The sequence below is a fragment of the Planococcus citri genome, chromosome 4 (genome assembly GCF_950023065.1).
Source record: "Planococcus citri chromosome 4, ihPlaCitr1.1, whole genome shotgun sequence".
Taxonomy (NCBI): domain Eukaryota; kingdom Metazoa; phylum Arthropoda; class Insecta; order Hemiptera; family Pseudococcidae; genus Planococcus; species Planococcus citri.
In genome coordinates this window covers 27,747,347-27,761,993 of record NC_088680.1, presented here as the reverse complement: position 1 = coordinate 27,761,993, position 14,647 = coordinate 27,747,347, and the positions used below count along the sequence as shown (strand labels likewise).

Sequence of the window (14,647 nt, the reverse complement as noted above, 5' to 3'; positions counted from 1 at the left end):
TTTATTTAGGCATTGCACTTCATGTATAGAAAACTCATGCTACTATGTAGACACCTATTTATGCAATCTACATGTGTGTTAATTAGGAAATCAGTTGATGACTTGTGGAGTCATAATCTTAATTTTTACATTATCGTGAATATCTTTGTTTCTCAAATCTGAAGAGAAATTCAAACAAACAGTCTAGTGGTATAAAAACGATACTTTTTATGCAAATTTTTTTTTTAGAAATTTTAATTTTGAAAAAGAAAAGAAAACAAACCCCAGTGTTGCTCGGGCAAAAGCTTTTGATAATTTGTGTTTTGAGAACTGAAAGAAGAGGTTTTTCTTTTATCACCGGCCCAGAAAACTGCCATCTGTGCCCTGAATGATTTACGTATCCGTCTTCTCCTGCTTTACCTACTCATATTTTTACAGATGGTGGGATGTTAGGTGTACGTATCTACCTCTTCTTTATATCACCAACTTTATTAGTATTGCATTTTTGAAAAAGTTGTACCTGTATTGTTGGTAAACTGTTCAGTGACTTCCACATTGATAATGACATTATGCTGCTTTCGGAATCGTGATTATGATCAACTAATTCATATGTTTTCACTTGAATTTCCAATGTGTTTTCGAGTATTAACTTTGATCCCCCCCTGAAAAAAAACATCTTTTCGCTATTATGAGTAAGGAAGGTGGGGTGGGTGAAATTTTTTTGGCTCCAACATTTTTTCAAATGTACCCAACAATGTTTCATCAAAATTTCAAAAATCCTAGGACTGGGGAATTTCACCTATTTTACCCAGGAATGCCCTTTTCAGCTATTTTGATACATATAAGCAGAAATATTTCTGCGCGCGTACTTGGTTTCACGATCGTGAGGTATACATGAATTTTTAATTACACATTCTGAGGTAAAATTTCACGCTGAACAGTTTTAGTGTTCAATTTCATGCATATCCCAGCATAGTTAGGCAATAAAATTAACGCTGGGTAGACAAATTAAATCAAAGGTTTTTCGTTACATCATTGAAAATGCAATCGATAGCTTCTTCAGTGCGCCCAGAAACAGTCAATATTCGTGGTATATCATCTTCACATTTTGATTTTGCGGATTGTTTAATTTTATTATGAGGTGACAGTAAGAGGTGACCGTTTGCACCGCCTATTCCGAAAGAATTTATTGCGAAATATCTTCCATCTGCAGGCGTTGGTACTGTAACAATCTTGAAAATGCACATACATAATTTTAATGTAGGTACTATACAGTCAACTGATTGAATACCATGAGTTGAATGTTATCTAAGTACGAGGATGTACCTGAAGCTGACCATTAAGTAAACCTTTGATGCTTGGATTTGGGCTTGTGAAGTGCTGGTTTGCAGGAATAATTCCACTTTCAAAGGCTGCAATTAATTTAGTAATACCACATAAAGCAGCAGCTGACTCTGTATGTCCTATATTTGATTTGACCGATCCAAGTTTCAGTGGAGTTTCACGTCCTTGGCAAAAGAACTCTGCAATTGATGTGCCTTCTACAACATCCCCTACCTGAAAAAATATCAGTTTAATAGGATGAACACTATCCCTACCTCACCTGACCACCACTCCCTCAAATGTTGAATCGCAGCGAAGTAACTTAGGCAATTTTACTGATAGGAGGACGTACCTGTGTTCCAGTACCATGTGCTTCTATATACGAGATTGATCTCGGATCGATGTTTATCGTTTTGTAGAATTTTTCATAAAGTTTTTTTTGTTGCGTGATTGAAGGGTGCGCGATGCCTTCAGCTTTGTATCCGTCGCAATTGGTTGTCAAATGAATGACGTTGGCATAGATTCTTCTAGCGTATTTTCTTTTTTGTAGAAACATTACTACCACAGCTTCGCTTCTGATGTATCCTCCAGCTAAAATACCTCAAGTAATGAACGATCCAAGTGATAGTTGTGAATTAATACCTATTCTAAATGAGGTAGGTGGGCACCTTGTGCATCAAAAGGTGAGGAAATTTTTGTGCTATGAATTATTGCAGAATTCTTTGTCATTCCTCCGTCACCAAAAATGAAATTCACAGAACCCACAATCGCTCCTTCACAGTGATCATTTTGGATGTACTTGATCGCCATATCCAAAGCGTACATAGATGACGAGCATGCTGTATTCACACTACAACTAGGTCCTATTTCGGAGTTACCAAGAGAACATTTTAGTTTTAAATTTTTTTCCCCAGAAAATTTTCAGAGTGAGGCCAATAGTGTGCTACCCACACTAAAAAAAGTTGTACCTTAATAGTCTATGTAGATAAGTAGGTAGTCAGTATATGTATGTATGTAATTTATTACCATGTAGATCCAACCAACTTGAAATTCTGTTAGCACACATATATTGACCCGTACCAACAGATCCGGTGAACCTTTCTTCCACTGCTTCGAAGGCTGGATCATTTTCGGTACTAGCGTCCCATATTCCGCAAACAACAGCAATATTTTTACCTTTTATTTTTTGCAAATTGTAACCTTTGAACAAAGTGTTCAAAGTTTTATTTGTATTTTTATCGCATCACATTGATAGAAGGTGGGTTAAGTACACCCCATTATCATCCGTGAGACATTTACCTGCGTCCAACACAGCTTCAAATGTTTTTTCAAGTAGAAGTCTCGATCCGATGATCACTCCTTCGGCGTCGTGACGATTTATGTGAAAGAAAGTATGATCAAAACGATCGATTGTTTTCAGCACACCATTGATATGAGCTGTTTTGTCCAGGTAATAAGCATTTACATACTTAGGTAACAAATTTTTTTAGCCAGTACCATATCTACTACACAGTAAGTTTGTTCTTCCATTTTTTTTAATTGCAAAATTAGAGGTGTTAACAAAAGTCTAATGGTCTTGAATGAACCTACTGAAAATTTCATATCATTTTTTGAAAAATACTAGATTCTTTTTTTCAATATTTGTTTTTCTTTTTTTTTTCATGAAGTTAGTTATAGTTTTTGGAGGTGATTAAAAATTTGATTTTCAATTTAAGTAAAAAATGTTTTTGCTGTAATTCTAAGTAGGATTTTTTTTTATTTCACAATACATACATTTTTTGTGGTGTTTGTGTTGTTTTCAAATGATTTTTTTTCAGTCACTTTAAATGGGTTTTTTGTGGTAATTTTGAATTAATTTTTGTCATGGTGGCTTGAAATAGGTACACTTCCATAAGGTAGGCCTGGTAGGCACTAAATTAAAAAATCGAAATTTCCTTTTTATGCAATTTGTACGGTAGGTGCTCTAAGAATAGTAGGTATAGTTTTTATTTTTAGATGTTTAATATTTGCCCCCACCTCATCCTAAAGTTGTTCATATCACTTGAGGAAAAAAAATTAATTCTCTTAATTGAAAATAAAATTCAGAATTATTGTGATTAGGTACCTATCTAGGTATCGTATGTGTAATTGTGTACGTACTCGTATAATTCATTTCTTTACTTACTTTCTCCATATTTATCGCTGGTTGAAAACATATTTTCTCCTTTTAATAAATTCTCCTTGAATTCTTCGAAGTTGTCGCTGTTTGGAAATGCTCCTGAAATTCCAGAAATCACGATATCATCCTCGTGGTAACTTTCGCGTGGCGTCGCCATGGTTTTTGTGTGTTCGCAATGACAATTTTTAAACAAATGAATAGCCAGAGTAGTGTCTCAACTTATGTGTACTGCTTATTGGGCAAATTAATACAATGGATTTAAGCTGTGGAATGTTTATAGTTTATTTAAAACTACCTTCAAAAAAATTATTAGGCAGGGGGAAGGAAATTAGTAATGTGTCTACTACTTATTATAATATTATTCGTTTACTTTTTTATATGAATAATATTCCAAGTAGGTACCCATATTAAGGCACGTTAAATTTATATGTACATGCCTATTATAGTACCTAAATACCTACTTTAGTAATTAGAATAATGATTTCTGAAATACCTATAGAGCTCTTTTATAAATAGTCAAGTGAATACAAAGTCGCGAGCTGTCTGCTGTCATGGTTAACAAATCGCCTAATAGTCTTTGTAAAGTCTTAGATCATCGGCCAATGTAAAGACATAGAAAGATAATAAACACCTAAGTAAAAGTTTTAAGTTAAGCACTTACTATATACCTATGCTCTGATAATATAATGCACCGGATAGCTATATTACACTGATTGAGACCTAAGCTTCACACAAATCCGTCTATGATCTGTCCGAGGACCTATCATAGGGGTGTATTAGCACCTAATTAGGGGTCATGACTCTAATAATTCACCTATCTACATTTATTCATTTAGCGCCTAAATAAATAAATTAGAAGAATAACAACACCTAGTTAGATACTCCGTGTATTCGATGTAATTGTAATACACACCTTATAATTACACCATAAATAGTTGGTAAAGCTAACTATTTATATCTTAATAATAACAGGTAAATAAATTCATTTTAACATATTAATTATGGAAGAAGTTGAATACTTACGACCATTGTTGGTGTTATTGTAAACGCGGCGAGAACTTTACCTTAGCAAGAGTAGATAAAGATACGCGAAATGCGATGATAATAATGATTGTTTTAAAACCGATTGGTAGTGTATGACGATTAACCGATAAAAGGTTTAAGAATATTTAATCTAATGAATATTCTTTAAATTGACGAAAAGTACACTTTAACAAATGTCGTGCTGGGTTAACCGGATAATACCCACGCGACTGGACTGATATTAGAGAGGAGTTTCGGCTTCCTTGTTTCTAATAAGAGTGGCGAGAGCTACCGATTCTCCGAGGCTCGATGCTGGCATCTCGCTAAGTCGGAGGGGAAGTTTCTCCCACTGGTCTAAGTAGGGACATCTTCTTTTAGGAGTAATCTTACACATAGACGCGGAGAGATATATGATATGTGGCAACACCTAAGCGTTGCAAGGCATAAGTCCCCTCACATATGCCCCCTTCCTTGGTTCACTCAAGGGATGCAGAACCGTAGGGGGAAGCACGGACTCCAAAGAATCCTGAGGAGAATATGCCTTGGAACCCTAGGTGCCATAAAATATCATCGGGATACCCTCTGCCCCTCCGTACTTTCCACTGCAGGTGAGCAGAAGAATACGGACAAAATCAAAGTCTCAACTACTCACCTTCCTACACCTCAAATAGAGCGAGCATGGTTTAACAAAGATATATCCAAGTCCTACCATTCGAATCACTCGTGAAGGTCAAAGAAAGGTGGTTAATTGGGTCTGAAAGATCAATGAACGTTCTGCGAGGTCAATAGCTGTCCTAGTGCAAGCGACTAGCTGGCTAAGGGCCTGCAGGAGCGTCCATTGAAGTCAAGATTTAAAAAGTGGAGCAGAGTTTTCAAAAGTGTTTTAGAAAATATTTACTCTTTGTCCACTCACCCCTAATTCATATCAGTGCAACACCAATGATTCACTGTCAGAGACATTGAATACATTAAATGCCATACTGAGTCCGAAAAGGAATGAAGTGGAGTAAATATTCTAGACATGATCAGACTGCGTCTAAGTGCAAAGAAAAAAGAAACAAGCTGTGGCGTTGGCTGTTTTTTATACGCGTTTTGGCAGCTTGAGAAAAGAGGATGAGACCTAAGAAGAAATCGAAGTATTAGATCTTAAAAAAAATCGTAGAAATGTAGAAACTAAGTACGCCTTGGAATACAAAGAAAATGGAATTCAGACTTTTGATTGAAGTATTATTCTTGAGAATATTGATTTGCTCAAGTCTGAAGGTTTTAGGAAAACATGTGCAAAGGAAGGAGAAGGAAAATTGGCTCAAATTAGACAAATCGAGGATGATAATAATTTTTTGGGATGTCGTGTGGGTATTGGAGTTCGAATATGTCCATTATTTGGAATCTTTTCCTTCACATTTTGATGACCTATTGTCGCACTTATGAGAAAATCTATAATAACTTCATTTGTCAAATCTTTATACTACAAGTGAGTCTTGTGAGAGATAGTCATTGATCCTAATTCAAAATAAGAATGTCAGAAATGACTGAAAGCGAAAATGTCAGAAGATGAGTACTAATTTAACCAAAACACATTTGTTACAATGAGCAACAATGCCAATGCATTAAAGTTGGCTGCTGTTCATTGGTAACATGAAAATTTGGAAAAATTGTCCTAGAGGATGAAAATTCTCGACGGAATGTGATGACAAAGAAAGAATATCTCACCAATTGCCATTGTCCTTCAATGCAAAAAAGATTTAAGACATGACAAGTTGGTTTGAAAAAATTACGAACTCTGTCAAAACAGACCGTGAGCTCGAAACTGACATAGAAGACCTATAAAAGATGACTGACAAAATGATTGAGAAATTCAAAAGAATTGGATCGTGAATTATTTATGATACTGAATGATAAAAGAGTATCAAACGTTTCGAAATCATTCGAAAGAATGCTATTTCAACACCTGATTAAGAAGACTACTATAGAATTTCGATATGATTCAAATTCTCAAAGGAAATTTTATCAAAATATTTAATTTTGAACTATTTTAAACTTTTATATAAATTTAGAACATATTTTGACTATACGGATATAGTACTTTTAATTAATCGAAAGTTAGTGATAAATTAAATTGGAATTCTTGTGACAATTTAGAAAATGTTTTGACTATAAAGATATAGTATTTTATTCGATCCGAACGTTACGAGGAAGAATGTAAGTTTATTGAAATTAATTGAAGAGATAAGTTTTCGAAAAGAGATGCTAGAAGCTTTAGTGATCGTAAAAGTAGAAGATTTTGGATTAGTTTGTTTAGTTCATGGGTGTAATTATGCAGTAATAGTGTGTTAGTTTTTTTTTTTTTTTGAATTGTAATCAAAGGTAATTTAGATTTGTTTTGACCTTATGTAGTTTTTTAATTTTTTATGTTTTGAAGGTCATAGAGTTCGAAAGAGGAATTTTGAGGGTGGTACAATTTTGTACATCTTTTGTATTTTTATACTTTATAAAAAATTTTAAGATTTTTGACGATTTTTTGGTTTTTTGAAGAAGTTCCAATGAGAATTCTACTCATCTCGAAATCTATCCTAATCTGTTGTTTTCGATTTACTGAAGTTTGACAATGAGGGCTTTGATTTCTGATGGAACCTGATCTAACTTTCCCTGACAGCAATAGTGTACTTAAGTGCCAATTGTTGTAAAATAATTAGGATGACTAAAAAAAAATTATATGTAGGGCATACGCGAAAATTACGATTACTAAACAGATTTTAAAGTCCAAAAGTGGTCATCCTTTGATTAAATAGAGTTTACGTTACGTTAAGTTGAATGGAAAAATAAAAGATAAAAGTGAAAAGTAAAAAGGATTTAGAAAAAATAGAGTGAAATTCTAATCAAATGGTCGTAAGTAAACGTAAAGCAGGAAATATACAAAGCATGCATACACAACATATCACAGATGCAATAAAAATGCATAGAAATATCACAACATGAACAAATGCAAAAATATCACATATGAAATACGTAAGGAATGCGTATTAGAGGAATAAATACAAAATTTACATAGGGGTATCATTATTTTCAACACGTTTATAACCTAATCTAAACACGATTGTATATACAGGAGTGATTCTTAATTCTAGAACTATGTACATTCATTTTTTGTTTTCGTTCTACTTTTAACTATTGAAAAAAGTTTTGAATCTTAACACATCGGTAACAAAGAAGATTTTTCATGTTTTTACTTTTTGAGTACATAAGTTGTTATCTTAACGAGTAAATGTTTTTTGAAAACTAAAAATATAACTAAAAATAACGAATTCTAAAATTAAACAGAACATACGAAAAAATGAGCAAAGCTGTTTTTTAAGTAGGTTATCTTACTACATAATGCATATACATAAGTGGATACATATAGATAAATAGAAAAATTTACAAAAACTAGTACCATTGGTTTCGTCGTCGAAGGACTGATAAAGTTAACAAATATGGGAATAGATTTTTGTACATTTTTCAAAATTTTGATTAAAATTAGTTTTGTTGTAAAAATGGGGAAATAGATAACGATTATACCTAACAGTATTTAGTATTTCAATAAAGTTACACACAATTAAAATTAGACTGAGAAATAGAATATTCTTAAAACTACATTACTTTTCATCTACATTTTGATTCGATATTTACGTTGAAAAATTTAAAATTTACAATTCGAAAAAATACAGGGAAGAAAATTAAAATATACCTTTAAAAGAGACTTATCCTAACAAACGAGTATTTACTAAAATAATGGAGGCAGAAAATAAAAATCTTTTGTCTGTAGTTTTTGCAAAGTTATAATTATGAAAAAAGGTCGTTGATTTCATGTTAATTTCAAGCGATATTAAAAAAAAATGTCTTGTACCATTTTTCGAAGCGTATATAAAAAAGAAAGATTGTTTCCTTTCTTCAGAATAAGAATAAAAATAGCCTAAATTGAAATTTTCATTAAAAAATAATTCTACAAAATAATTCAAGAAACTTAATTAGATATTTAAGCGCTCGAAATGCGAATGGAAAAAAGTTTAACTTCTAATGCTAAAAATAAGAGTCGTTTTTCACGAATTAAAATTAATAAAAAAGTGATTATCGATAACGTTTCGATTTCTGGTTACAATCAGCTACTTGTTGAGAATTCAAGCTTTTCAAATGTTCCTTGGAACTTGGACATGGCTTAAAAGCTCGGAGCTACGCTGTCAACAACATTGGGATTGATAAGGTATTTTCCACGTTCTCCCGGTAACCAATTAGCTTTAGAAATCGAAAATTGAATTAATAGATATGAAACTTACGGTGCTAATCTAAAAAATATTTGCTCTAACATGCAATATAGCTTAACTAAAATTAGATGTACTCAAATATTACGTAATAAAATAGAATAAAATAAAAAATAAAAAGGGAGGGGAGGGGGGTCTATCTTGTCCCTATTCATGCAAGAAAATGAATCGAACTGATACACCCAGAATTCTAGTGAACTTTCCAGAAAAAGACCAATTTCTAATATACACCCTGCGGTGTCCTGCAACGAAAAAGCATCAAAATCGAGAAAAATTCGAATTTGATCAGAAATCCAAAAATAGGTCCCTATACGTGAAAGTTTTTTCTACTATACGTTCGTAAACGTCCTTCAACGAAAAGTTAGTTCCAACAAAGGGAGTTTTTGAAAATCTGACTAAAGGGGAAAGGCTTGGCCCAATTTTAAAATTCATGCACGAAACATGAAGATCAAAATCAAGCAAAAGGAGTTTTATTTCAAAGATTCATTTAATGGCTATTTTCCCTGACTCAACACTCAATGACCTGCAACGAAAATTGCGTCATTTTCTAATATTCATCGAGTGTGAAAATTCAAGGAAAATTTTCAAAAAGGAATCAACGAATTATTAGCTATTTCATTTTTTCCAAAAATGCACAGGGTGCCCTTTTTGATTGAAAAAATGAAATGAGCTCTAATCATGAGGGCGATACTCACGAAGCTTCTCCCAAATTTCTACATGCACTAAAATGTAGATTTTTGGGAGAATGTCAAATCCGGGTGGTTGCAGCTGCAACGAGTCGATCTATGATGTTTCTGGTGTGAACTCGTCTGACATTGGTTCGTCATCTTCGTCGATCGGGGAACAGACACGATGGTGTACATCTTCCAATAATTCCATCTCAGCATCGATGCATGCAACCCAAGATGATGGTTCGGTTGGCGATGTTGGGTTTTCAATGTCCATTGCTATCGACTCGTCGGGCTGTTGCTGGTCTATAGATGGAGCAGCAGGCACCGGAGAAAGCGAGGCCTCGGCAGAGTTTCGTCGCGAATCTGCTTCGTTACTCTCCGAAGCTGGAGACGATAAGTACGTGAGAAGGGGTGAATTGGCGTTCTCTTCTGCAAGTATCTCATTAGCTATACGTTGCAGAAGTTCCACATTCATCTCTTCACCGCGTGCTGTCGCCTCTTCTCGCTTATTGACCATCCGTAAACGGCGAGAGGTTCTCAAAAGTTCAATATCTACTTGATCCATGGTAGCCTCTCGTTCGTTACGCGAAGCCAATTTCTCTAGTGCGCTGCTCATAACTCGATCTAGAAGCAATAAATCAACATTTGCCGAGTCTTCGGCGGTTAGCGACACATTATTACGAGATAAATTTTCCTGAATTTGTACGTCATCGGACTGTTGAGTTTCATCGAAAAGGTTCAAGTTATTTATCATGATGTCACTCACCAAGGTGGAGTCATCGTTTTTTCGATTGAAATTCGACCTCCTCAGCACTTTTTCAGGAATAAGATTAAAATGCATTGTCATTTTTCTGATCACCGAGACGTATACTTGCGGATCGTAAAAGATGCCTAACTCATCTTTATATACCGGATGACCAGAAAGATCGTTGAAGAATTTGCAAAGGTAGTGGGGATCATCTGCAAGCATTTGAGGCCAGTCTGTTGAAATCGACACAACTGGTAACATAAACCGCTCAATGACTCCTTTGGCTGCCAACAGCCCATGGAGGTTATCCAATCTCTCTGCGAAAATCTTCGGATCAGTCTTTATACAGCTATCGTACGTACCTATTGCCACCATTACACGAGAAGGTAAACAGTCGAATTCCGATAGGTTTTCTATCAGGGACTCGACTGTTAAATCCCTTCCGTATAATCCTTGATCGAGGGTGTCTGCAAACTTCTTACCCTGCAAAAGCCTCTCCGCTGTCCCTGTCGGGTGTCCGTCGCCAAGGAGGAGTATATCGTCGATGAAAATTACCGCCGGCATATCTCCTGACTTGGCCACGTACGCCGCAACAGTGCAATACAAAGGATAGGAATTAATAGGGTAAAAAGGTGCAAGCACCTCGGCTGGCTTATCAAATCGCTTCTGAAAGAGGGTACAGCTCCTATCGAGTCTCGTATTGGTGTTTCCCAGCTTCACAACTTGGTCCTGTACAAGCGGAGAGCGATTCACCTCTTTTGCCTTCTTGTTCCCCTGTGATTTTTGAGTCTCCTTCAAGACGTTCACAGTCGAACAAGAAGGCAAACTTGCAACCCCTTCAGTTGTTGGCACTGGGCAGTTATTTCCCTGAGAGCCAGGCAAAGGTTGACTTGCCATCAAATCGTGTTCTTTGCCTGTTCCCAGGGAAGGTTGACCAGTAACAACAAGCTGAGGGGTGGGCACGAGCGGAAAGTCGGTCATAAAGCTCGGAAGCTGTTGCTTTCGACGCGGAAAAGATTTTTTACGTCTTTCCTGCGTGAGGTCAACAACCCCCGGCAATACAACCGGCTCGACAATCTCGATGTCGTCACTCGAGGAGCTGCCCTTACTCTCAGCCTGAACTACGTCCCTATTTTCGTCCATATCAGTAACCGAGTCCCTATCTACCCTTCTCAAAGAGACAACGGGTTGCTCAATGCCGATGCTGGGCAGCATTTCGGTAAATTGAGTCATCGCAATTGCGTCTATTTTGCCCCTCAACACAGAGTCGTAACTGGCCTTCAGTGTACGATACAGCATTTGCTGGGTGCTGTGTTGATTGGTCAAAATGCGCAATTGCTCCTCAGCCGAATTACATCGATTGGTCAATCGCTGATTCGCTGCCTGCAATTCCGCTCTCTCGTTCGGCGTCACTGGAATCACAGGATCCCTCTGCCTCTGAGGTAGCGGAATGCGGGCAGATTTCGTCGAAACACGCAATCGATGATATTCGTTGCCCTTTATCTTTATCGAGCAACCTGTCGCTCGGCACTGCAAAACCGTTTCCTTTTTTGAGTTGGTGTCGATACTGGAGTCGTGTGCAACACGTAAACAATTATAATGATAAACGTGCCTGCACCGACTGGTAACAACTGGATAATCATCCTTCTTTTTCGTATTTGGATGGGCTTTCTTTAACACGTCTTCTTTACAAATTTCGCATATAATTATCTCGTATTCCATTTTTACACGGTGTAGAATGAAAAATACGAGAAATTATGAAGAATTAACTATATAAAAAAAAATTATCAAAAATAGAGCAAATTACGTTAAGATAGAGAAAAGAAAAATTTTAAGATAGAGAAAAAGAAGACATAAAAGATTTCGTAGGAGTTGAAGATATTAAATAAAAAGGAAATAAAACAGAGAAGTACGAAAACTACGAGGGAAAATTTACGTTAAGATAGATAAAAAATGAATAAAAAAATTGAAGAAAGAAGAAGAACAGTTTTCTTAATAATTGAAAATTACGTTAAAGGGAAATAAAAGCAAATCCGAAAATTTGAAGGGAAAAAATTTACGCAAAAAGAGATGTAACTACCGCGAAAAAAGGTTTTACAAATATCAATAGAAGGTCACGAGAGAAATTGTAACATTTTCCAAGAGAAAAAATGCCACGTAAGCCTAAGAAAAAATCAGACGATTAGAACATCGATAGACTGTGACGATTGAGCAAAGAAAGAAAGCTCGACAAGTATGTTACTGAGACAAATTCAAGAAAGACCTAGTCAGTCAAATAGAGAGACGAATAGAAAGACCTATATTTCGACAAAGTTCCTAAAAAAGGCACCTGTTGGAAAAAACACCAAAGCACCAAAAGTGGTATTTTTCACGAAACACGAGATCCTGCTATCTATTCAGAGACAGTACATTAGACACATAAGAAATACGCATATATAATAACAATGCATGAGATATTACTCGTAATATACTCAAAATAACCGGCTATGCCGTACTTACAGTTACCAAAAACGAAAGCTGGCCTTATTTCGGTCAATCAGCCTCCCAACGCACCAAAGTTGGGTTTCTGAGGACCGTTATAAGCCGCCGAAGACACGCAAAAATTAACAAGAATAGCGTAGAAAAAATATACTACTATGTAGATGAGAAGTTTGAATGCTATTGAATGACGATAATTTTTTCTATCTCCAAATGCTCTAAAATCTGCGAGTCGAATACCTCCCCACCTGTATTTCTTGTGATAAATATATTTAATACATCTGATAGTGCTTGAAATACAAGACAGGAGGGGTTTTTTGCTTTGTAGCGAGAACTATGTGGAGACATGAAAAATCTGTAACCTATGCGTATACGAAATGTGATAATAGTTGCTGTGTGAAAATCGCCGATGTTGTGGCTCTATCACAGCAGATAAGGAACGAGAGAGAGAAACAAGACGAAAAATGAACGTGAAATGTCGAAATATTTCTAATGCTATCTCTGTCTAACTGGTTCAAAAATATTCGACATCTCGTATACGTTGCAAAGTTGAGATGGGTAGCTTCGATGATGTGAGAAAGAGAGAGAAAGAAGTATCCAGAAGTGCGTGTGTTGGTTATATTTTATTACTTCATACTATCGTTGAAGAATTAAGAGACATTTCCTCCCGCTGGTAACAGGCATTTTATTGCCCACTTGTGTTGATTGACAAGAAGGCAACAAATGCAAACACAATCTCCCGAATCCGAAATCGTTGCCTTGTATCAAAGGCAAGTTTTTCAAGTTCGAGAGATTTTGTCTAATACCACCGAGAGAATTATCTCGTTAAAGTTAGTTATTTGTTAAGTACCTATATAGGTTGCATACAGGTTGCACTGTGCGTAATGCACTTGTTAAAATGCAACGCTTTGTCGCAGCTGCGTTTTGAAACAATCAATTGACTGTAGCAAAACGCAGCATGCGAGGCAACGTGTGCATCGTGCTTGTTATACTTGTATGTCGTTATCCTACCTTTATACCTATTCGTCATCCATATCGTCCGCTTATTTTGCCTTTGAAGTTTTATAATTATTGTCCCTCACGAATTTGGTATATAGGGCATATGATTGGGGTATTTGAATGAACAATGTAAAAAGGTACGTGAGGGAAATGGAATTGAAAATGGAAGAGGATTCGTGAGAGAAAAATGAGATAGAAAGTGGAAGGGGTTTGCGAATCAATAACTTTTTGGAAAACCGCACTATGTGGGACATATGTAGAGTGGCTATAATGATATAAAACTGACTCGCAATTGATTGAAGGTGAATATTTCTCAGAAATCAATGTTATGGGATAGGAAGGGCATAGTGAGGGAATTATGAAAAAGGATTCACGAGAAAGAATGGAGAAGAGTAGCGAGTTTACTCCGAATATCACAGCAAAATCTTATCAGAATTCGATCTAGAGATAAAAAGGAAAAATGGGACACAGTGAGGAAATGTATTTTGGTCGAATCTGATAAAACTATCGCTGAATCAATTCGCGTAAGGTTGAAAAGAAAATAGAAATAGGAGAATTCTGTACTTGAGAGTATCAGAATTAGTTTTTTGGAAATTTACGAAAAATGAAATTTCAGTATTTTTAGGACATATGGTTGGGAGATTAAGAGAAGAGGAAAAAATGAAGGAAATAATATTGCGAATCAATTCCACGTCAAATAGGGCATATATTGAGAGGTAAAACTTACAGAAATTAATTCGCAATAGGGAGTGAACATGGATTGACTCTGTGCTGTAAAGTATCAGAGTTGGTTAGGTGGAATTTGCAAAAAACTGAAATTCCAAAAGTTGAGGGATTTTGGGGTTGGAAAATATAGGTGAGTCTCAAAATATAATATTTTGAGAAAATGAGAATTTTGCGAAAACTTGAAATTCTCAAAAAAAATACAATTTAAAAAAAATTGTGGGGGGGGGGGGGGGGTAGGTGAGTA

At 35.7% G+C, this 14,647-nt stretch overlaps 1 protein-coding gene across 1 annotated transcript; it reads right to left on the bottom strand.

Moving 5' to 3' along the window:
• Nucleotides 1-2,299: 2,299 nt before the first annotated feature.
• Nucleotides 2,300-3,617, bottom strand: LOC135845140 (fatty acid synthase-like). Its single transcript, XM_065363604.1, has 3 exons — nucleotides 3,467-3,617; nucleotides 2,602-2,739; nucleotides 2,300-2,502 (listed from the first exon to the last, which is right to left on the bottom strand). The coding sequence occupies exons 1-3, from the start codon at nucleotides 3,615-3,617 to the stop codon at nucleotides 2,300-2,302; spliced, it is 492 nt and encodes a 163-aa protein (XP_065219676.1).
• Between the last annotated feature and the right edge of the window lie 11,030 nt (nucleotides 3,618-14,647).